At 45.0% G+C, this 24120-nt stretch overlaps 1 protein-coding gene across 3 annotated transcripts; it reads left to right on the plus strand.

Annotated features, from left to right (window-relative positions):
• The first annotated feature begins 841 nt into the window (after positions 1 to 841).
• DLST (dihydrolipoamide S-succinyltransferase (E2 component of 2-oxo-glutarate complex)) lies at positions 842 to 23152 on the plus strand. 3 transcript variants are annotated; one of them, XM_011981534.1, is made up of 15 exons: positions 842 to 961; positions 1552 to 1585; positions 4558 to 4606; positions 8035 to 8090; positions 8212 to 8286; positions 8819 to 8874; positions 9966 to 10077; positions 11888 to 12040; positions 12401 to 12477; positions 13362 to 13459; positions 17757 to 17887; positions 19321 to 19394; positions 19686 to 19769; positions 20458 to 20625; positions 21584 to 23152. In XM_011981534.1, the coding sequence occupies exons 1-15, from the start codon at positions 899 to 901 to the stop codon at positions 21716 to 21718; spliced, it is 1365 nt and encodes a 454-aa protein (XP_011836924.1). In that variant the 5' UTR covers positions 842 to 898; the 3' UTR covers positions 21719 to 23152. The 3 variants fall into 3 exon arrangements, with proteins under 3 accessions (XP_011836924.1, XP_011836926.1, XP_011836925.1); XM_011981536.1 differs by lacking the exon at positions 4558 to 4606; XM_011981535.1 differs by lacking the exons at positions 1552 to 1585; positions 8035 to 8090; positions 8819 to 8874 and having other exon boundaries at positions 860 to 961; positions 21584 to 23150.
• The last annotated feature ends 968 nt before the right edge of the window (positions 23153 to 24120 follow it).

Below are 24120 nucleotides of genomic sequence, written 5' to 3' on the forward strand. Positions count from 1 at the left end.
AAAAAAAAGATCCAATTAAAAGCCTTCTTCAACTGTTGCTCATCAGGTGTACAATCGCTGCCTGGATAACCAGGGCGACCGCGTTCTCTTCTAAAAAAAAAAAAAAAAAAAAAAAAGCTGGGAGTTTATATTCTAAGGATAGGGTGACAAACGAACAACTTCCAAAATGCGCAAGATGTATGGGGAACAATTAGTTTGGCTGGAATTTGCGTAGGGGGAAAATCAGAAGCTGTTGAGAAGTAAGGCTATAGTTGGTGAAGATATGCGGCTGGTAAAAAGGCAATGGGAGCCCTTTAGAAATTCCTGGGATTCTGTTTCTTTGACTCGGGGTTAGGAAGACAGGGAAGTAACAAGTGCTTTTTTGTGTTTTTGTTTTTTTTAATAGTTAAGGAACCTGAGGCTGGAGGTGGGGGGCAATGTCATCTGCCCAAGGCCACACAAGTGTAAGATCAGGCATGCATGTCTGCCAAGGTTTCAATTCAAAGTCCGTGCCTCTCTTTCGCTCTCTTCCCAAGGTACAGCGGAGGAACAGCGCGGTGCCATTGGGTCCCGAAAGAGAAGGGCGCCAAGCTCAGAGCCAGTTCTGTGGAAGGGTAGGGGGACTCCCCTGACCGCGGGGGCAATCTGGTGGCGGGACAGTCGTAGACACCTTCAGGAGAACCAGCTCAGGGTGACAGGCAATGCAGAGGGCCCCGAGAGCGCCTTAGAGTTGCCTGCTCCAGAGAGCAGGACTCCTGGGCTGCCGCGCCGGCGACTGGGCGCAGCCGTGCGCCCACCCCCTGCCAGTGGTTCGCTCCGAACACCCCTCGTCGGGCGGCGGGTACTGCGGCCCGCCCCACTTCCGGTTGTTGCCGGGCCCTATATCCGGTGTCCGCCCGCCCTCGGCTCCGCCGCCGCGATGCTGTCGCGGTCCCGCTGTGTGTCCCGTGCATTCAGCCGCTCGCTCTCTGCTTTCCAGAAGGTACGGTCTGGCCGAGCCGGGGCCTCGACGGGTGAGGAGTCTGTTGGCGGGCGGACAGGAGGCCTGGAAGGCAGGGGCGCGGCGCGCCGGCCAGACCGGGCACCAAGGGCACTGGGACGCGGAGGCCGCGCGGGCTGGGCGGCCGGGGGCCGTGGTTGCCCTCGGGACCGTTTTGCGGAGCCCAGTGGCCCCCTGCCTTCTTCAGGCAGCCCGCGGGAAACGTTTCTTGCTGTACCCCACCCTCCGCGCTGGAGCTGGGGAGCCGCGCCCGTCCAGTTACTCGACTCAGAGTTAGGGAGGAGGCGCGGCGGAGTCCTCTGGCGGGATTCGGCGCCCGTCTCCTCTTGCTCTGCTAAAATCAGTGGGTATTAGTGAGTCCCGTTGGGAAGTTGAGATAGTTTGGCAGGCCCAGCGTGTTGATTGGGACTGCCATCACGGTGTGTTACATTCACCTTTGGAGTTACGAGATTCACCTGTCACCACCACTGGTACAGCTTTGAGCGTGTACTTAGAAGAAAAAGCTGGGTGGTTTTTTTTTTTTTTTTTTTTTCCATCTTGGGTGACGTCGATAATGTCTTCTTTCTCAACAGGGGAACTGCCCTCTAGGGAGACGTTCCCTGCCTGGTAAGTTCTGCCCTTGCCGTCACCTAAAATGCTCTGCTCCTGGACAGAGCAGTATGTGAGGAACTCGGGGGTGCCTGTGTTTCTCATAATACCTAAAGACAGTTCGGTTCAGAGAGTAGTGAGACACAGTGCTACATAATCATGAGCTATCGTTTATTCATTTAGCTCGTAGTTGTTGAGTTTCTACTGTGTCAGGCAATGTGCTAGACACTAGGGATACAGGAGTGGATACAGAAGTGTACAGTTCTTGCCCTCGTGGAGCTCCTTGACTAGTTGGATAGTGTCAATTGCTAAACAAGCGAACAAAGGCAAATTTTTGTAACTGCTGAGAAGGAAACATGTGAGGGTGGACAGAAGAGCCCAGAAATTTCTGAGGTAACTTAAAAGTTATGGCCATGGCCGGGCGCGGTGGCTCACGCCTGTAGTACCAGCACTCTGGGAGGCCGAGGCGGGCGGATCACGAGGTCAGGAGATCGAGACATCTTGGCTTACACGGTGAAACCCCATCTCTACTAAAAAATACAAAAAATTAGCCGGGCATTGTGGTGGGCGCCTGTAGTCCCAGCTCCTCGGGAGGCTGAGGCAGAAGAATGGTGTGAACCCCGGGGAGGCGGAGCTTGCAGTGAACCGAGATCGCACCGTTGCGCTCCAGCCTGGGCGACAGGATACTCTGTCTTAAAAAAAAAAAAAAAAAAAAAAAGTTATGGCCAGCAGGATGTGACGGAGCTAACCCAGTGAAGCCCAGGAGAAAGAGAATGGCATGTACAAAGACCCTGAGGAAGAAAAGAGGTTGGCAGAACTTAAGAACTGGAAAAAAGGTGATTTGGCCAGAGTATTTTGGTTAACGGAGAGAGTGGCATGAGATAGAAGATGGTATAGAGACTTGAAGGAGTTTAGATTTTATCCCACTAGTTAAAAAAAAAAAAAGTGTCATCCATAGCTTATTTTCTGTTATATGCCTAGCCTAAGTATTTGTTGAATGAGTTGATCTTGTGGGCTTTCTTTGTGCCAAGCATTTATATGACTGCTTTCTGTGAATTTTTTAATCATCACAAAACAGTAAAAAGTATTTTTTCTGTTTTTCAAATGCATAACCCAAGACAAGAGAGCTTAAAAGCCTTGGCCATGGTCACACACCCAGCTGTTGATCCAGCCAGGTCTACCTGACCCAGCCTGAACTCTTAACCCACCATGCTCTCATTTACTCATAGACTCAACAGATCATTTATTGAGTGTTTACTATATGCCAGCCACTGTTCTGGGTAACAGGGATACAGATGGACTCTAGCCTCGAGATTTTATGGGCTAGCTGGAGAGAGAGAGCAGGTATACAGTTATGCTCCGACAAGGGCATAATTAAATTGTGGTTACTACGAGAGAGGAATAAAGGGTTTGATGAAAGGGTGGAATGATGTAGCCCAGCTTGGGAAGGTTGGAAATGTCAGTAAAGGCTTCCCTGAAGAAGTGACATTTAACTGAGACCTGAATATAAAAGAGCCAAGAAAATGTATTCCAGGCAAAGGGAATTGCTTGTGCAAAGGTTTTCAGACAGGAAAGGACTTGACCAGTGATAGACATGGGAAGAAGCCTGTCTGGCAGGAAAGATAGAGTGGGCTGGACGGTACAGGATCATGTAAAGTGTGTGGACTTTATCCTGAGTTATGAGAACATAAGGCACCTAGCACAATGTCAGCTTGTAGTGGACTCTCAATAACAAATGTATTTTTCAAGTGGGAACCCTGAACAATGTCAGTGAACATTTTCTCCACTTTATAGGTGGGCAGGACAATGGAAAGAACCTTGCATTTGGGGATTTGCATTTGGACTCAGGGATTCACCTTGGGCTAGTCACTTAACCTCCAGAAGCCCTGCTTATATGAAATGGGAATAATGGCAGATAGTCGTTCCACTTCAGAGAGTTGTGAGACTGTAAAATCAAAGTGAAGTCATTATGGGAAAGCTTTTTATAAACCCTAAAGCGCTGTACAAATGAAATGTGCTGTAGGATGAACTCTGAATTAGACTCCAGGTTTCCAAAATCAATGTGGGGCACCAGCTATTCTAGTTCAAGAACATACCATGCTTAGAATTTGCACTGCATAGTCATTGGCTGCTGGACATAGAGGTGACTGGCTTACCTGTGTTGGGATGTTTGTGAGGAGGTGGGCATAAGAGAGAGCTAGCTCTCATTTGGTGTCTCTTGAGCCTATGGTTCAGAAAGAATTGTTAATCTGAAAGAAAAAAGACATGAGAAAGAATTCAGAAGAGGCAGCTGTAGTTACTAGTCATCAGTTGGGGAAATGCAGTTGACTCTGATAAGGGCAGCTGGTGGGCAGAAAGGGGCTTTCACCTTGTTGAGAGTGACCAGGGCGGAAGACTTCAGAATGGCATAGGAAGTCAATACACTGAAAGATGGGGACATGATTTTCTCAGCCCTAGGACAAGCTGGAGACCCTGAACCTAAAGTAGCCAAATCTTTACCACTAGGGTTCGGGTGATAAGATTTCCAACCCAGGCTTTTCAAACCCGGACCAAATATCCTCCTCGCTTCTCAAATTGGGTTATGTATAGTCACAGTATAAGCCATCCCCTGTCTTTCTCAGGCTTCAGTTGTATTTGGAGACTTGGCAAGAGACATTTTATTATGAAAACATACAGGAATAATGAAAAGTTCTGACTTTTTAAGGAAAATGAGATTATATAATCACTTTGGGCTGTGCCATCAAATTTTTTCTCTTTCCTCCCCGGCCAAACACATTCCCACTCAATCTCACATACCCAGTTGCTCTCTGCCACTAAGGCTACTTTGGAAAAGTTTGAGAAGCAGGACTCTATGATAAAGATTATATCTGTTGCCGTTGATATAACGGCTCTGTCTCAGGGTTGGGGGTGAGCAGACCTCTTTTCCATTCCCAGCATGTATCCTTTGTGAGATAAGCGTTGTTGGTTAAGAGTTATTTTGTTTCTTGCAGGGGTCTCCTTATGCCAGGGACCAGGTTACCCTAACAGCAGGAAGGTTGTGTAAGTATCATTGGGGAGTACAGACATGTGGCCACGGGTTATTTATTAAGACATAAAGTTCTAAATTTGACCATCTGAATTCTTCACTGGCCTCCAGACCTAGAAATTGAGGTGATTATGTTAAGTCCTTAGACTAACCTCGATGTTCACTTTTCCCATGTGATGTTCCTTGAGCATCAGCTCCATGTCAGGTGTTGAACTAGGAGTGTGCCCGCTCTCCACAGGTGTTTAGATTGTAATGAAAGTTAAGTTGGAACCCTCTTTCTATGGGATATAGAAGGGTGCTCCTAGATACTCTATTTGGATGTAAGTGCAGCTGAAAGGCTCAAGGTTACATTTATTGTGGAGATTGAGAGCACCTCAGTAGCATAGTATCCTCTCAGTAGCATAGTTACTCATTTTTAAAAACAATAAAAGCTTAAAACTGGTTGAGTCCTGGGACTGACTAGTTTGGAGGGAATGCTGTTGCTGCATAATGCAGAGTTTGGAGAAAGGCCACCCATGTGTGTTTCAGATTAACTTCTGCGTATGAATGTTGCTTAAATGCTGCTTTGCATTCCAAATGTTTCCGTGGTGATGCTAAGAGAATGCTCCCTACTTACCTGTTCAACAGCTGTCAGGTTGCTTTCTCTACAGGGAGAATCCTCAAAGTGAAGGGGTCAGCGGAGGAGCTGCTTACTGTACATCACAATGAGAGTTGTTGTTGTTTGTTTTGAGACAGGATCTTGCTCTGCCACTTTGGCTGGAGTGCAGTAGCCTGATCTTGGCTCACTGCATCCTCAGCCTCCTGGGCTCAAGAGATCCTTTCACCTCAGCCTCCTGAGTAGCTGAGACTACAGGCACGTGCCACCATGCCCGGCTGATTTTTGTATGTTTTGTAGAGGTGGGATTGTTTTGCCATGATACCCGGGCTGGGTGTCAAACTCCTGGGCTCAAGCAATCCATCCACTTGCTTTAGCCTCCCAAAGCGGAGGATATAGGCGTGAGCTGCGGTGCCTGGCTGGTTTTTTTAAATTGAGTAAATGTTGCACTCAGTACTAGAAATATGAATTCCTGTGTTATTTTGGAGGGCAATTTGATAGTTATAAGTCTTTGAATGTGTGTACCTTTTTTTTTTTTTTTTTTTTTTTTTTTGAGACGGAGTCTTGCTCTATCCCCAGGCTGGAGTGCAGTGGCGCGATCTCGGCTCACTGCAGCCTCTGCCTCTCGGATTCCAGCAATTCTCCTGCCTCAGCCTCCTGGGTAGCTGGGATTACAGGCGCACGCCACAACACCTGGCTAATTTTTGTATTTTTACTAGAGATGGGGTTTCACCATGTTGGCCAGGCCGATCTCTAACTCCTGACATCAGGTGATCCGCCCTCCTCAGCCTCCCAAAGTGCTGGGATTACAGGCGTGAGCCATGGCCTGGCCAGTGTGTACCTTTTTGTCTAGCAGTTCCATCTCTAGGAATCTATACTAAAGAACTGGTATAACCAGATTTATCTCAAAATGGCAAAGAGCAAGGGATTGGCTAAACTGTAGCACGTTCAGATGTTCACACTATGAAAAGTGGGAAAAAGCAGGTTACAAAATGATTTCATTTTCTACTGTGTGGTATGATCCCATTGTAAGTATTCTTTTTGCTATTTATAATATCCTGCAGTGAACATCTAGTTATTTAGGTATTCAAAATGTATTACTCATCTGCAATTAAATGAAAATTGGGACAATCATGAATCTCTACCATAAATACACTAAATATTTGAAAGTAAATAATGAGGAAAAAGTAAACTGTGTGTGGGGTCACCCCTGATCATGTCACCCTATTCCAGTATCTTTGTGTGTGTTGTGCCTTTTCTGTGAATAAGGTACCCACTTTGTTTAAGAAATCTTTTATTGTAAAACAATTTTTGGTTTTATGTTTTTACTTAATAGTATTATATTTACATGGTTAAAAATTCAAAAAGTAAAAAGGGTGTCCATGAGAAGACCTTTTTATCCTTGTCCTCTAGCCCCCCCGAATGCCTCTTGGTAGTGGTGGCCACCGCTCTGGGTTCCTGGATGACTTGCAGAGCAGTCTCTGCACTTGCATGTTGCCTGTTAGTTCTTGCCTGTAGGCATGTACTTTACATGGTTACAAACTATATGAAGAACATTTTGTATTCTGTAGTTTTTAAATATCTTCATTTTTTTCTTGGTTATACATAGACCTTACAGTTATTTTGACGTTATAAAAGTAAAAATACCTAAAGGCAACTTAAATCTATTTTACTTTTCTATTATAAAAATGCTTGTTATAGAATATTCAAACAATCCTGAAGTGTAAAAAGTGAAAGTCCCCATCAATCCAAATCTTTCTCCCAAATGGTGTAAGTGTGCAACACATAACCAGAGATACCGTGTATGTCTACATCTCTCACCCCTCAGAGGTAACCACTGTTAATGGCTTTGTGCATACAGGGTGAGTTCATTCTCCAGTTTCTGTTATTACTGTAAAGGCCATATTTGTAAATGCCTTGGTCTTTGAGGTTCATTTTGAATGAGTCCAGAATGTATTGATGTGCTGCTTTCTAGCAAGAGAACCGAGTAGGAGATACCATATGGAGTTTGTGTGTGGTTTTTTTGTTTTGGGGTTTTTGTTTTGTTTTTTTTGGCATAACACCTTGTTTTACTTCCGAGTTAGTCTTGTTAATCTTGCTGCCTTATCTGATCTGAATCTGTTATCTTGAGGGCAGAAATTCCATTATACCTTGCACAATGGCTTGTACCCTGGGCAAGCCATATATCTATACTGGATTTAGTTAAGAAAGAGACCTGGCTGTACATGGTGACTCACTCTCGTAATCCCAGCGCTTTGGGCAGGATCTTGGAGACCCATCTGGGCAATGAAGTCCGTAGTCTACAAAGAGTAATTTTAAAAAATTAGCTGGGTGGCATGTGCCTGTAGTCCCAGTTACTTGGGAGGCAGAGGTGGGAGGATCCCTTAAGTCCAGGAGTTCGAGGTTACAGTGAACTATTATCATGCCACTGTACTGCAGCCTGGGTGACAGAGCAAGTCTCTGTCTCTTAAAAAACAAAAAACCAAATCAAGATTCTAAGTCCTTTCAGTCTACAAACGACCGAGGTGCTTATTTTTTCTTTAAAGAACCAAATGTAAGTCTGTTTTGTGAGAGCTGGCATTGCATTGCAACACAGGGGCCTGGGCGTACTTGGGGAGCTCACCGTCTAAGGTACCTGGGTCATTAGGCTCTACTCCAGACCTGCTGAGTCAGAATCCCTGGGGGAGAGGCCTAGACATGTGAACTTTGAAAAGGTTCCTCCCCAAGTGACACTGATGTACACCCCTGGTCAGGAGTCACTGTTTAAGGGAAAGGTGACCCATGGGGCCTTAACTAAAGTGTGAGTGGTTCACCTGCTAAAGGAGTTAACGTGTGTTTCTTTTGTAGCATTAACAACAACAGTGTCTTCAGTGTTCGCTTCTTCAGAACTACAGCTGTATCCAGTAAGTACCGGCCTTCTTGGGAATGGAATTTTATGGGAAGAGCAACAATTGATTGAGTTTAATTAAAGAAAAATAATGAAAAATGAGTTACTTGTGATTTTCTTTTTTGCATTTTTCCTAGAGGATGACTTGGTTACAGTCAAAACCCCAGCATTTGCAGAATCTGTCACAGAGGGAGATGTCAGGTGGGAGAAAGGTAAGATTTAGTTTCCTCTCTTCTTGTTTTTCTTTTTGTTTTGGGGTTTTTTTTTTTTTTTTTTTTTGGTTTTTTTGGAGACAGAGTCTCACTCTGTTCCCAGCCTGGAGTGCAGTGGTATGATCTCGGCTCACTGCAGCCTCCACCTCCCAGGTTCAAGTGATTCTCTTGCCTCAGCCTCCTGAGTAGCTGGGATTACAGGTGCCCACCACCATGCATGGCCAAGTTTTTTGTATTTTTAGTAGAGATGGGGTTTCACCATGTTGGTCAGGCTGGTCTCAAACTCCTGACCTCAGGTGATCTGCCCGCCTTGGCCTGCCACAAAGTGTTGGCGTGAGCCACTGTGCCTGGCTCCTCTCACTTCTTAAGTTTAAGTGCTTTCTAAAATTCTCCCCTCCGCCAAGGATAGTTGTAGAATTTATAGCTCTGCCCTTTTCTTTACATATGTACTTTCCGCTGGCCCTGTAGGAAAGGGTTCTTGTAACATACTGGAGGCTCCCCGCTAACAGGTAGCCTTTGATTGTCTTTTCAGCTGTTGGAGACACCGTTGCAGAAGATGAAGTGGTTTGTGAGATTGAAACTGACAAGGTAGGCTTATCTTATATTACCAGTTTTTCATGGACTTCCCTTAGTTAACCTAATGAAACAGGGACTTAACCGTTGTTTAGAGATAATTTTTAACTAGCTCTAACCTCAGTTGTAAAATTATTGGATTTGTTCAATTTAAAAAAAAACTTTTTACATTTAACTTCCTTTTTTTTTTTGAGACAGAGTCTTGCTCTGTTGCCCAGACTGGAGTGCAGTGGCCTGATTTCAGCTCACTGCAACCTCCACCTCCCGGGTTCAAGCGATTCTCCTGCCTCAGCCTCCCTAGTAGCTGGGATTATAGGCGCATGCCACCACACCCAGCTAATTTTTGTACTTCTTATAGAGACAGGGTTTCGCCAGGCTGGTCTCAAACTCCTGACCTCAGGTGATCTGCCTGCCTCTGCCTCCCAAAGTGTTGGGTTTACAGGCGTGAGCCACCGCACCTGACCTGCATTTAACTTTAAATTGTTTGCTGTGTGTGTACTATGTACTTCATTTAGTAGCTTTAGTCTTGTAGTGTGTGGTGATGGGGTGAGGAGGGTAAGTAAGCTGTTTCCAGTTTTTCCTGTATCACTTGGAAACCTATTAACTGAATATTGCCTGAATGTTTCTGAGAAAGGACAGAAAGAGTGAATCTTCACAGTAGCGTTGACTTGTCATCACCCTTGCTCTGAAATTGTGGCCTTAGGTGTTTGTGTGCAGGGCCTTATATATTGTGTTACCACTTTTGTGACTCATTGGAGGTTTTTGTTGTTGTTGTTGTTTTGAGACGGCGTTTCGCTCTGTCACCCAGGCTGGAGTATAATGGTGCGATACTGGCTTCACCTGCCAGGTTCAAGCGATTTTCCTGCCTCAGCCTCCCAAGTAGCTGGGATTACATTTTTGTAGTTTTTAGTAGAGATAGGGTTTCACCATGTTGGCCAGGCTGGTCTTGAACTCCTGACCTTAAGTGATCCACCTGCCTTGGCCTCCCAGTGTACAGGGACTACAGGCAAGAACCACCGTGCCCGGCTTCGTTGGAGATTCTATACAGCTAATTTTCTAATGCTGGATAAACATTTGGACTTCCTCCATCTGTCTTTCTCTTCCAGACATCTGTGCAGGTTCCATCACCAGCAAATGGCGTGATTGAAGCTCTTTTGGTACCTGATGGGGGAAAAGTCGAAGGAGGCACTCCGCTTTTCACACTCAGGAAAACTGGTGGTAAAGAAGTTCTCCTGGTGCTCAAGGTCTCCAGTGTTCCCTCTTGGGATTGGGACTGAGCATAATATGCTAATTCCCTGATATGTCAAAGACTCTGTCATTCCAGCTGCCCTTAGTTGAGGGAATAAGGGGTAAATTTATATATAGTGTGAACTTTAAATGTCAAATTCTAGAAGAAAAGTTTATTTTTAAAAAAATAAACCTCATACTCTGTTCTTTCCATGGGTGTTTCTTACCAGGAGCTGAGAAACTGAACCTTTTCTTATAGATACACAGATTGAGCATACCTAATCTGAAAATTCAAAATCTGAAATGCTCCAAAACTGAAAATCCAAAATCTGAAATGGTCCAAAACTGAAAATCCAAAATCTGAAATGCTCCAAAACTGAAAATCCAAAATCTGAAATGCTCCACAACTGAAAATCCAAAATCTAAAATGCTCCACAACTGAAAATCCAAAATCTGAAATGCTTCAGAACTTTCTGAGCGCTGACGTAATGCTCAAAGGAAATGCTCGTTGTCTATTATGGGGAATTCAGTGTTGTTTCTTATCACATCTATTCTCTCATATCTCTAGGAAGGGTTGGTATTTCTTTTGGGAAGAAATGAGAAACAAAATAATTTGTACTAGACCTGATAGGGTTAGAGATTAATAACTGTTTATCTGACTCTTAGTGAAATTTTATAACCACTAAAATGTCTGTTTCTTTTTCCTAAGCGAGAATCATACTCGTAGACCAACGAGTCACAAATGTCTATTTCTTTTTCATTGTTACACTAATAATGCAGATCGACCACATGATTGAGGTTAATCAGGCAAGACCAGAAGCTCGGAGTAGAAAACATGTATGGTAGAAGGCTAGGAAATAAGGGTAGTCCTCCTGTTGCAGAAGTTTGTCTTAGCACTAACCCTGGATGTAATGTCCAGATGGGTGAAAAATAGAAACAAACATTTCATTTAAAGTTGTGAGATTATTACTTGGCCACCTCAGTGATTTATGAGTCATCCTGGATGAAGCGCTTTTTTAAGCCTAAGTCAGCCCTCGATGAATTTTTTTTTTTTTTTTTTTTTATTTATTTATTTTTTTTGAGATGGAGTCTTGCTCTGTTGCCCAGGCAGGAGTGCAGTGGCCTGATCTTGACTCACTGCAACCTCTGCCTCCAGAGTTCAAGTGATTCTCTTGCCTCAGCCTGCTGAGTAGCTGGGACTACAGGTGCGTGCCACCACGCACAGCTAATTTTTGTATTAGTAGGGACAGGGTTTCACCATGTTGGCCAGGATGGTTTTGATCTGTTGACCTCGTGATCCGTCTGCCTTGGCCTCCCAAAGTGCTGGGATTACAGACATGAGCAACTGCACCCAGCCTATTTTTTAGTAGTATTCTTGCATATATAATGTTAGAATAGAGGATGGAGAGTATCAGTAATTAGAAATACGTTTATGTATGCATTTCAATATTTTAAATTGCCTAGACTTTTTTTTTTCTCTTGGAAGTTTACATTTTCTTGGGCTTGGTAGGTGCTTTGAAAGTACTTGCTGAATTTATTCAGTAGAAACCTGTGAAATCGAGGAGGGAGCTAAATTGAGCCAGTTATCTGATGGACATTCAGGGACCCTGAGGAATAGAGAATAGTGCCTTATGTCATTGTGTGTGTGTCTCATAGTGCCTTGCATATTGCCAATACCCAGTAGACATTTGTTACTTGATTGGAGCTAGAGTTTTTGCCACTAAATTTGGCTTAGTAGCTGTGATTTGGTTGCTTTCCATTTCAGATAGTGCCAGTGGCATCTACTTTTCTTGTTTTTCAGCTGCTCCTGCTAAGGCCAAACCGGCCGAAGCTCCTGCTGCTGCAGCCCCAAAGGCAGAACCTACAGCAGTGCCAGTTCCTCCCCCTGCAGCACCCATACCCACTCAGATGCCACCAGTGCCCTCACCCTCACAACCTCCTTCTAGCAAACCTGGTAGGCTTCCAACTCCCACGTGTCATGTGGGGGAACATCTCGTCTAATATGTTGCCTCAGGGTAAACTCTAAGACTAATCATGGTTCTGAACAGGCCAGGTTGACTGCCTTGTAGAAAGAATTCTCGACTTTGTATCCGAAGTTCTGTTTTGCATCTCAGCTTTCTGTTACTAGCTGTGTGTCTTTAGGCTAGTCACTTAATTTATCTGAACAGATTATTCATCTGTGAAGTTGGAGTGATACTAATACACCTCAGAATATCTTGAAGGTTGAGTAACAGGACATATGAAAGCACTGGCACAAACTCAGTAGATGTTTCTTTCTTTGTCTGATGCCACTTTATCCTCTCTTCATTTTCAGTGTCTGCAGTGAAACCCACTGCTGCCCCACCACTAGCTGAGCCAGGAGCTGGCAAAGGTCTGCGTTCAGAACATCGGGTAAGCCTCTGCGGACCACTTCCAGGAAAGAGGCAGGGGGCAGTGTTGAGATTAGTGGAGTATGGGTGTGGTGGTGCCTACCTTTGAATGGCTGGCAGCTCATTCCCTCAACCTTGACGAAGGGAGTTTAGAATATAACTTCTTCATAGTCACATCACCATCAAATGATAGAACTAGAACCCGAGGTCTTCTGAACACTTGTTCAGTGGCTTTCCTGCTATATTATGCTCAGTGAAAGCCTTGGGTAAGTTAAATATTTGTAGGGGATGGTAGCTTAGTAACTCACCCCCTTCCTCCCACGATGTCACACACTTCAGAGAGGTGGTTTAGTGAGCTCTATTCCTATACTTCCGGGATACTTAGCTGTAGCTAAGGGATAATACTCAGTAGCAATAGCTGTCAGGTGCAGACATAAAACCTCAAGGAAGTATGGTCAAGAGTGTGGTTCCTCTGCCTGAGAATACTTCCTAAAAATATGATAGCCTCAAAAGTTTGTTGCTTATGAGGTTCTGTTCCACAAATAGCTATTGTCATGCAAGTCTTTAGCAATAGAAAGTGCCCTTTTTCTTATGATTCTTATGTTGGCTAGACTACACTACATTCTTTCATAAATTGGTTTTGGTTTTTAAATCACCGTTTCTGAGCCTTCATTCTTGGTCAAGCTTCAGGCACATCTGAGTGAGTAGTTTTGGCCTGTGTTTGCATGTTTTTGCTTGGAGGAGAAAGGGCCACTACAGGAAAGGGAAACCTGGAGCTCTTGTTTTACTTAGGTACTATAGCCCTTGGCCATCCACTCGTGGCAGGCCATGTTCTTTCTGACTACACGGGGAATGCTTGACCCAGACAGATCAGATTGTCAATGCTTGTTCCACTCTCGCTTTCAGGAGAAAATGAACAGGATGCGGCAGCGCATTGCTCAGCGTCTGAAGGAGGCCCAGAATACATGTGCAATGCTGACAACTTTTAATGAGATTGACATGAGGTAGTGTCTCTAGCCCCTGTTATCCCCTAGGCCCTTTTTTCTTAGAGAACACTGGAACTTGCCCCTGTCCTTATCTCCTTATCTAGTGCTGATTCTAAAATTTAACTTGTCAGGGAAGAGGTATTTCTTTGCTTTATTGTTTTTTTGGTTGTTGTTTTGTTTTTTGAGACGGAGTCTCACTGTCTCCCAGGCTAGAGTGCAGTGGGGCGATCTCGTCTCACTGCAAGCTCCACCTCCCAGGTTCACGCCATTGTCTGGGTTCACGCCTGCCTCAGCCTCCTGAGTAGCTGGGACTACAGGCGCCTGCCACCACGCCCGGCCAATTTTTTGTATTTTTTTAGTAGAGATGGGGTTTCACCATGTTAGCCAGGATGGTCTCGATCTCCTAACCTCGTGATCCACCCGCCTCAGCCTCCCAAAGTGCTGGGATTACAGTCGTGAGCCACTGCGCCCGGCCTGTTTATTGTTAACTTTCACAGAGCGACCCACTGGCTTCTTCTCTAATTGGCTTTCCTGATACTATGCCTGCCTTCTCTATGACCTTAACCTTAGCCTTGGCTAGGTGTAGTGGTTCACATCTATAATCCTGGCACTTTGGGAGGCCGAGGCAGGCAGATTGCTTGAGTCCAGGAGTTCAAGACCAGCTGGGTAACAAGGTGAAACCCCACCTCGACAAAAAATACAAAAATTAGCCAAGTGTGGTGGTGCACACCTGTAGCCCCAGCTACTTGGGGGGCTGAGATGGGAGGATCGTTTGAGCCCAGGAGGTTGAGGGTACAGTGAGCTGAGATCATGTCACTGCACCCCAGCCTGGGTGACAGACTGAGACACCCTGTCTCAAGAAAAACCTAACAACTTAGCATTTTAGACTTTTAAACCTGAATCTTGTGATTTCTGATAAATGAGAGTAGTCATAGTTGTACACTCTGACTAGTGTCAGGTTGCCAAACAGAGATGGGACAACCAGGCCAACGTGGTTTATGCAAAGGTCTCCCACTCGGGATGGAGAAGCCTTGACAGCATGCCGAGAGCCTGGGCACCACACCCTACTTCTTTTACACAGGGGTTGCTCCTTACATGTTTTCCTAAGTGATTCAGAATCGGGTAGATGAAAAGGCAAAGATAGGCTAGGCTTGTCTTTCATTTTACCCAGCTTTGATAGTGAAATGGAAAACAAGTTGTGTTTTTAACTAACCTTAGAATGTTAACCAAAGGTACTAATTGACTGGGTATGCCCATTTCTGTAGTGAGCTAATTGTTGACTCACCTGTTTTCTTCAAGATTTTGATGTGTTCAGGTATCAGCACTGTCAGGAAGAGAAATTTGACAAACATGTTTTGAGTGTGTGCTGTGTACAGAGTACTGTACTGTGGAATTCAGTGGGGTTATAGACTGGGCGCCATGGCTCGTGCCTGTAATCCCAGAGCTTTGGGAGGACAAGGAAGGAGGATCGCTTGAGCTTAGGAGTTGGAAACCACCCTGGGCAACATAGCAAGACTGTCTCTACATAAAATTTTAAAATTAGCCAAGTGAGGGCTGGGTGCAGTGGCTCACACTTGTAATCCCAACACTTTGGGAGGCTGAGGTGGTTGGATCACATGAGGCCAGGCCAGGAGTTCGAGACCAGTCTGGCCAACATGGTGAAACTCTGCCTCTAGTAAAAATACAGAAATTACCCAGGCATGGTGGCGCGTGCCTATAATCCCAGCTAATGGGAAGGCTGAGGCACGAGAATTGCTTGAACCCAGGAGGAGGTTGCAGTGGCAGAGATTGTGCCACTGCACTCCAGCCTGGGCAACAGAATGAGACTCTATCTCAAAAAAAAAATAAAGTAAAATCAGGTACGGTGGTGTGGACCTATAGTCTCAGCTACTTGGGAGGCTCAAGTGATCCTCCTGCCTCAGCCTCCCAAATGACTGGGACCACTGGGAACACAGGCGTGTGCCACCAGGCTTGGCCAATTTTTTTAGTTTTTGTAGAGACAAGGTCTTGCTATGTTGCCCAGGCTGGTCTCCTGAACTTCTAGGGTCAGGCCATCCTCCTGCCTTGGTCTCCCACTGGAATTATAGGCATGAACCACCATGCCTGGCCAGACAAGAATTTTTAAACAGGTCTTCAAGAATGGCTAGCATTTTGTCACCCTTGTGGAGAAAGGTCATTCCAGACGATGTTAACAGTGTAGACCATGAGATGGGAAAGTAGAAGACACATTTGAGAAATTGTCAAAAATCATTTCTGTTGTGAGGATTATGTATGGCAAAGAATGGTAAAGAAGGTTGGATCCTTATTTCAGAATGTTTTGAATGCCAGGGTAGGAGTTTATATTTAAGTCAGGAAGCAAATCAAGTCTCAGGTCATCTCTTTGTTTCTTTTTGTCCTGAGGGTTTAGTCTGCGTATCTACTTTTCATTAGAGAAATTTGCTTTTCTTTGGAAAGGCTTTGAAAAATAGGGAGAAGGGATGTTTTCTTGATAGTGTGCTGTGCTATTGTTTAGAGTAGGGCTCTGTGACCTGTTTTACTGGATGTCATCCATTCTATTGGGAAACTTTCTGAAGAGACTGGATGACATTCAAGCCAAAGATTTCTCTCTTGTTCATAGGATGTAGGGGAAGGACCTTGACTAATGAATCACAAAGGCTGCAGCTTATATTTCAGTGCATTAGGGCCAAATTGTACACAAATTGAATTGGACTTTGAAATTCTACCCAATTTCTTAAGACAAAACATGTAAATATTTGTGTCCCTGAAAGATGCAGTTGGCCCAACAGCTTTGATTGGAAAGTAAGTATAATAGCTGGATCTCCTTTCAGCAGCTAATCAAGGTGTCACTTAACAATGGCTTGCAGTCTTGCTGCAGCCTAATTTGGTTTAGATCGAGTGCCCTTTGGGTCTTGTGCTGATCAGCTAACCCATAAGGGACCTTTCTGAGACCTTCTCCCTTTCCCTATTGTCCCAGCCTTTGCCTCCAAGGGCAGAGCTCTGAAATAGAAACTACTTAATGACCAGACAATAACATTTGGGCAGGTTTGAGAGCAGAGATGTTTATCACATCTCTTTCCCTCTTCTGCAGCTCTTGTGTCTTGGGAACCAGTAATGTCTTTAGGGTGGTAATCCTAGCACTAAATAAGGTTAGAATCAGGAAAACAAGCATTTTAAACCCAATCAGTCCCCCTTGGAAAAACTTCCTTTTTCAAAAACAAAAGATTTGAAGGGGGCTGTTAAAATTGTACCACATCTTACCTTTCATGCTGATGTCTAATTAGGCCATTAGAGGGAGAAAGGGAGAACCGAGCATTTGGCCCTGAGATAAAATTAAATTCAATTTTCATCGTAGAACTGCATTATTGCATTCCGATAAATACTGAGGTTTCTGCAGCAAAGTGATGGGAAAGCCATTTCCCACTAACTCTGCAATGTGTCTTTGAAAAAAACCAGTCCCAAGAGAATAAAGGCTATTCATGTTGTAAAGGCTTTTCAGAAGACTTGCTGCTTCATCTGAAGGGGAGCAGCCTCAACCACAGGTGGCCACTCTTCTGAATACCAAGAAATCACAGCCATTAAACTAATCTTAAGGGCAAGAGCTATGTCTTAATTAGCTTTGTATCTTGGTGCCTGGCCCTGACCCTCACATGTAGTAGGTGTTAGTGCCTGTTTGAAAGAAAAAGTGGATGGAACTGCTAACTCTGGAAAGATGAAGAATGAATATGACTTTCTATGAGTCTGAAAGAACACTGGGTTATACCCTTCCGTGCATAGTCATGACTGCTTTTTCCCACATGGAGCCTCGTGTACCTGTGAAGTGTTTATTTTAGTCTCCACTAATCAAGAGATACGAGGAGTATCACATGGGAGTTATACTCAGATTTAGTGGGTTTTTTTTTTTTTTGTATTCTAACAATAAATAAGAATATTGCTTATTTTATAGATTTTGTTTATACTTTAAAACAATTTTTTTTTCAAGATGGATAGCTCAGTTATTCAGGGGAAGGATGTTGGTGTGCTGTGTGATCTCTTGTTCATATGATGTGTCACTGAAATCTGACTTCTAGACCATGAAGGAGTGCTGTAAAGAGCTTAACCCACGTTAAAGACAGATTGGGCCTGATTCCTTTATATTTCTTTGTAAAAGAACAGAGTTACTGTGTTAACCTCAGGTAGACTATTTCAAAACTTGAACTAAGGTAATGGTCCAGAGTGAGGGAAAAGCTCTCACCTGATTGTGTATATGGAGTGAGAAACCTGTGTGAAAGTCAAAATACAGGCTTTGTGGTCAGTTTGTTTTGTAATGTTTTCACAGTAACATCCAGGAGATGAGGGCTCGGCACAAAGAGGCTTTTTTGAAGAAACATAACCTCAAACTAGGCTTCATGTCAGCATTTGTGAAGGCCTCAGCCTTTGCCTTGCAGGAACAGCCTGTTGTAAATGCAGGTGAGTTGCTTGTGGCCAGAATCAGAGAGGTCCTGGAAGGTAGGTGTATGAGCACAGACCTGCTCCCACATGCAGAGGATCAACAGACCAAGGCTTTTTATTTGCTACCTGTAGAAATATGGGTATCTTCCCCAGGGATTTCTTGGTTCACTTCCTTGAAGCAGCATCATGATTACTTTCTCCCCACCAGCTGGGCAGAACAGTTTCTCTTCCCAGTGTACTGCTTGGCAGCTGCTCAGGCAGCAAGCAGTTCTGGGATAGCCCAGTTCTCCAGGCTGTCTCCTATCAAGGTGGAAGCTCGTGTTCTGGCTTCCTCCCCTTCCCCAGCTCCACAGGCCCTGTTACCTTGGGGCCTGACTTCCACACTTGGTGTAGGCTCCTGGCTGACCTTCGATCTCAGGTCGATGGGCCTCACTGGGAGCTTGGGCTTGGCCTCTCTTTGATGGACTTGGTGCTCATTTTCTTTCCTTTTTACTCATCTATGTCATTGCAGTGTGGACCTAACAAGCACTTTGCTTTCCTATTGACACACTTCTGTGTTCCTTGGGAGATTGGAGAGGGGGCAGTGATACTTTTGCCATCCTCAGCAATATCAGGGGCCCTAAAGGTCTAGAAGCAGAAGCCCTAGTCCCTCCTGTTGAATAGTGTGCTCTAAGGAGGTAGAAGGCCAACTTTGTTTTGCCCATATGTATACCTCTTCTTGTTTTTCCCATTCTTCTTATGCCTCCCTGACTGACTGTCTTTTTCAGTGGCCCCCTTCTGCTTGCCCACACATGTAGGCGGCTCTCAAAAGTTCTCATGGCCTCTTTTTTCACGTTACATGCTTCCTCCGGATGTCTTATCTAACAATACAACATGGACTTTCTGTGGAAATGATTCCCAAGCCTTTATTTTCCCATTAGTGCTAGGTGTACATTTTCAGATGCTGGTTTGCCATCTCTCAAGGTAGCATATTTCAAAGCCAGATCACCCCGCTTACTCTTGGATCTCCCCTCTTACTCTTGTTGAGAGTCGGAAGCAGAGAATGTGTAGCATCTCTGTACCCCTTTTCCTTTCCGAATTTGCCCTTTTTTGGAACATTTGTTAACGTTAGTCATTCTCTGCAAAGGCAGAGCTTGAATAGAGCTACTTAACGAGAATTTAGTGCATACCTATCCTATGTAAGCCAGTGTGTTGAGCCCTTCTTAGGGCTGCCAAAGAAATGGATGCTCCTCTGCCCAGGCGCAGTCAGGGGACTTGGGAGATACTATGCTTGGTTGGGATGGAGTAAGTGGAATGCCAGCTGCCTTGCATAATGCAATGGTGTTCATGGTGGTTGGTCCGCCCACACTGTATCAAGCTCTGCAGATTTTGACTCTGTTAATGCAGATATTACCTCATTAGCCTTGGCCTGCCTGGGGAGTTGTGTGTAACATGTATTTTCTCTCTCATAGTGATTGACGATACAACCAAAGAGGTGGTGTATAGGGATTATATTGACATCAGTGTTGCAGTGGCCACCCCACGGGTATGTTGGGGCAGGAGATGGGGAACGCTGGTCTGAGACCCTCACCTTATCTGTGTGAAGAAGGAGATCACACAAGAGAAATCATTTCTTTAATTCTGTGTTTTTAGGAAGGAGTTAGTAACTTTTTTTCTTTTAAACCATGCCACATTCTTTTATCTTAAGACTTTCTGTTAATCACATTGAGTAATGAAGGTATTCTAGGGAGGGGATACCACTGGTTGAATCAAGGGAGTTGTAACTATAAAAGGTAATGTTAATTTGCAACTGAAAACAGCTCTTCACCCTCTTCAGGGTCTGGTGGTTCCAGTCATCAGGAATGTGGAAGCTATGAATTATGCAGATATTGAACGGACCATCACTGAACTGGGAGAGAAGGTAAAGTAGAAAGATGTATACAAGCTGCTGAGCAGGCGAGGGAAAAGAGCCTTCGGAAGGCTGGGCTCGCCAGCGAGCAGTGCTCATGGAACATCAAGTGCATAGCCCCTGAGAAAAGCAGTGGCCCATGAGAGCTAAGTATTTTATCTATCTGGTGGAGTTCACCGCGCTCTGGTAACTGAAATCTCATCAGATGAGACCTGCTAGAAAAGATCTTCTTTGAAGTCTTCAGCTCTATGAAGTTGTGCCTTTTCTCTGGTGGAGCCCTGGTCATAGACACCTCAGCCCGACAACTGTCACACGGAGGCTGGCGCTTGTGCCATCAATCTCATGATACAAGCTTTCTGGACTTCCTTTGCTTTTTTGTTTTTAGAGGCAGGGTCTCGCTGTGTTGCCCAGGCTGGAGTAGAGTGGTAGAGTCATAGCTTACTGCAGCCTTGCACTCCTGGGCTCAAGCGATTCTCCTGCCCCAGCTTCCTGAGTAGCTGGGACTACAGGTGTGCACCACCATGCCTAGCTAATAAAGTTTTTTGTAGAGGTGGGGTCTCACTGTGTTGCCCAGGTTGACCTTGAACTGGCCTCAAGCAGTTCTCCTGCCTCAGCCTCCCAAAGTGCTGGGATTATGGACTGACTTTAGATGAAGGAAGCTGGGTTGACTTAATACTTCAATGACGAAATCTGTTTTTAGGCCCGAAAGAATGAACTTGCCATTGAAGATATGGATGGCGGTACCTTCACCATTAGCAATGGAGGCGTTTTTGGCTCGCTCTTTGGAACACCCATTATCAACCCCCCTCAGTCTGCCATCCTGGGGATGCATGGCATCTTTGACAGGCCAGTGGCTGTAGGAGGCAAGGTAGGAACTCACTTCTAAGGTCCTAGAGGCTAGGTCTGGATGAAGGGGAAATCCAACTAAATGCTAATTGCAAAACATTATAATTCTAGGCCTAAGTTCCATTTCTTAGTTTCTAATAGCTAAGGCACTGATTATCAAATTGTGGTCTGGATCAACATCAGCTGGGACCTTGTTAGAGATGCATATTCTTAGACCCCATCCCAGACTTAAAGAAGAAGTGCAGATGATCCCGATGCATATTCAAGTTTGAGAACCACTGAGCTGAGAAGGCTTGTTTGCTTCTATGGAGTGGGGGATATAGTTGGAGACATGGTCCCTTGGCCCTGGGAAACAGATGACATTTATGCATGTCAGTCTACGAGCTGGCAAGTTGTATGATAAAGCTTGGAAGTTTCCCAGGAGTTCAGAGAATTAAGTATTAAAGGGGCTTGAGCTGGCCCTTAGAAGATACGTTGATATCAAAAGCTTTCTGGGAACTCCTGTGTTTAGAATCTTTTTGGGTTACTGACTCCTGTGTGAAACCAAAATCCGTAGATCTTCCTGGAAAATGCCCACACACCCAACTACACATACAATTCCAGAATTTGTAGACCCCAGCTTAATTTTTTTTTTTTTTTTTTTTTTTAATTCTAACGCCAGAGAAGCAAGTACAGGCAGCCAGAACTGAAGGGAAGACTTTTCTCGTAGGCAGCAGATGCATTAGAGGGCAGAGTATGTTTTTAAAAAATAAAAGACAGTTGTGAGAGGAGTTTTCTTGGCAAACTTTGTTTCTGAGTGGGGAAGCTTTGCACTGAGGGTAAGGCCTGGTCTTTGAAAATACTGTAAATATGCAGAGGCAACGTCAATAGGAAAGGCTCTGGAAATAGGAACTTTCTTATGGGCCGTGCTAAATCTCTTCCTTCAGCAAGGCTGGCTGTGGCTTGCTGGGGACAAACCTCTTGACCTTTCCTCTCTGTAGGTGGAGGTGCGGCCCATGATGTATGTGGCACTGACCTACGACCACCGGCTGATTGACGGCAGAGAGGCTGTGACTTTCCTCCGCAAAATCAAGGCAGCAGTAGAGGATCCCAGAGTCCTCCTCCTGGATCTTTAGGAGGAACCCACACACCCTATAAATTGATCATGCAGGAACTGAAAATCAGTCTTCTCCCTGTCCCGTCATGGGTCCCGGGTTAGCCTGGTGACAGGCAGGCACATGCTGTTGGCCTCAAGCAAGGAAGCAGAGCACTATGTAACCAGCAGTCACAGGTCTTTTCTTGGTGTTCCTGCCAGGCTCTCTCCCTCTCTGCACCTGTCTCATACCCTCGAATATCTTAATTCCTTAGGCTTGAGAGAGAGAGCCTTAATGGATGCTCATCCATATTCCTGCCTTTCTTCCATCAACCCTCCGCAGAGATGATTTTGCTTCTCCCTAGTGCTGGTATACTATAGAGAAACCCCCGGGGACCATGTTATTAAGTTCCTATCTTTTGAAAGTTTGTTCTGCAGAGATGTTTAGGAGGATGCTGTGCCTCCCAAGCTCAGAGCAGCCTCTGTCCTGGCTGTGCACATTCTCCCTTGATTCCACTTGTGTGGAGGGATTGAACACAGGCAAAGAGGTGCTGCTTTGCTTCTTCAGTGGCACCTTCATTCTCCGTTGTCATTGACTTCAAGATGCCTCTTCTACCTCTTCCAGGAAGCACAGGCCAGGGGATCTGGGTGTGTGAGTGGGAGGAGAGGGCAGAGGTCCCCTGAGGTCACGTGTTGTAATCACCATAGGAGAGCCCGGGCCGACACTCTCCATCGTAGGCTTACACCAGGAAGACTCGTCTTGGCACAATCTCACACAGCTGGGGCTGTAGCAACCCTTTCCAAACCCTTTCCTGGTTGCTGGGCCTCATTCTAGCACCTTGTTCTTACTTAGAGCAGATTCTAGCACATCATGGCAGTGGGACCGAGCGTGGTCCCGAGGAAGGGCCGGAGCCTGGTAGAGACTAGGGAGGGGAGGTCTCCTCTAAACTGACTCAGATTGACTTGAGCTTTTCAATTAAGTTGCTGTAAGCACGTGGGCTGAGGAGGCAGTTCTTATTCCTTCCTGCGTTATAGTGGGGCCTTGTCTCTTCCTCTGCAGGACACAGATCTGGAGGACATGGACTGGGGTAGGAAACCACCCTGAGGGTGTTAGTACATAGTAGTGAAATGGATGAGGTCATTTCTAAGGTGTGTTGCCCTTGGATCTGGGCACAATCATTGGAATTCCTTGGAGCATGGTTAAATGCGAATGAAAGCTACTGGGATTCATGGCTTTGTATCCAACCGCATCCAGGCCTGAGGCTGCTGACATTTGACACCAGGGCCAGTAGAGAGTGCCCTTTTGTATCTTGAACCAAGAAGTGAGGCCTGGGGGTGGGGGAGGGGGGAAGGGGTGGGAGCCAATACTGAGTGCCTGCAGCATCTACTACTCTGTCTTCACTATTCAGAACTTGTAACTAAAGTATTTAAAGAAACTGATTTTAAATGCAAATTAAAGGGCAGATGTTCTCAAACAGGGTTCCTGTATCTGTGTTCCTTTTGGCTACCGAGGTGGTACAAGTCCCCAGTACTGTTGCACTGACATCATTGAAAACCACTTAAGGTCCTGTTGCTTACCTTGTGGAATCAGAAATCCCTTATGTGGAAGTTAACACTGTCCTAATTTGACAGAAGGTAGAATCCTGACTGCCAGCCAGGAAAGTGTTGCCGAAGAGTCAACCTCTTCAAACAAATATTTGAAGAGATTTATTCTGAGCCAAATGTGAGTGACTGATGGTCTGTGACACCACCTTTAGGAGATCCTGAGAACATGTGTTCAAGGTGGTCTGGCTCCAACTTAGTTTTACACAGTTAATACATTTTAGTGAGACATAAGACACCAGTCAAATACATGTAAGATGTACAGTGGTTTGGTCTGTAGAGGGAGGACAGCTCAAGGCCTAGGGGTGTTGTCATAGGCAGAATCAAAGATTTTCTGATTGGCAATTTATTGAAAGAGTTACTATCTAAAGACCTGGAATCAATAGAAAGTAATGTCTGGGTTACAGTAAGTTGTGGAGACCAAGGTTTTACGCAGATGAAGCCTCCAGCCAGCAGGCTTCAGAGAAAATAGATTGTAAATGCTTCTCATCAGACTTAAGGAGCCTATTTTAGGGTATAATGAGGCATGGCTGGCTCCTTCTTCCCACCATGGCCCGAACTAGCTTTTCAGGTTAACTTTGGAATGCCCTTGACAGAGGAGGGGTCCATACAGATGGTTGGGCTTAGGATTTTATTTTTTTTTAAGTTTTCAAAAGCATCATTCTTAGTGCCCTAGCTTCCTTGAGCCTGTCAGGCCATACTCTAGAGAATTTGGGGTCACCATCTTTATGAAGCCCTTTCAAAACACCAGTAGACTTGCATTTTTTGTGGGGGCTTACATTATTTCAGTGATGGATTTGGGAGGGGTGGGAGCATCTCATTTCATTTGGATTTGATTACCTC

This window comes from Mandrillus leucophaeus, unplaced genomic scaffold (assembly GCF_000951045.1).
Source record: "Mandrillus leucophaeus isolate KB7577 unplaced genomic scaffold, Mleu.le_1.0 Scaffold228, whole genome shotgun sequence".
Taxonomy (NCBI): Eukaryota; Metazoa; Chordata; class Mammalia; order Primates; family Cercopithecidae; genus Mandrillus; species Mandrillus leucophaeus.

Excerpts from the sequence above, each read along its gene's own strand:
- DLST (XM_011981534.1), top strand. The coding sequence starts at position 899 with ATGCTGTCGCGGTCCCGCTGTGTGTCCCGTGCATTCAGCCGCTCGCTC. Across the intron at positions 17,888-19,320 it reads ACAGCCTGTTGTAAATGCAG|TGATTGACGATACAACCAAA; the intron begins GTGAGTTGCTTG and ends TCTCTCTCATAG. Across the intron at positions 20,626-21,583 it reads CAGTGGCTGTAGGAGGCAAG|GTGGAGGTGCGGCCCATGAT; the intron begins GTAGGAACTCAC and ends TCCTCTCTGTAG.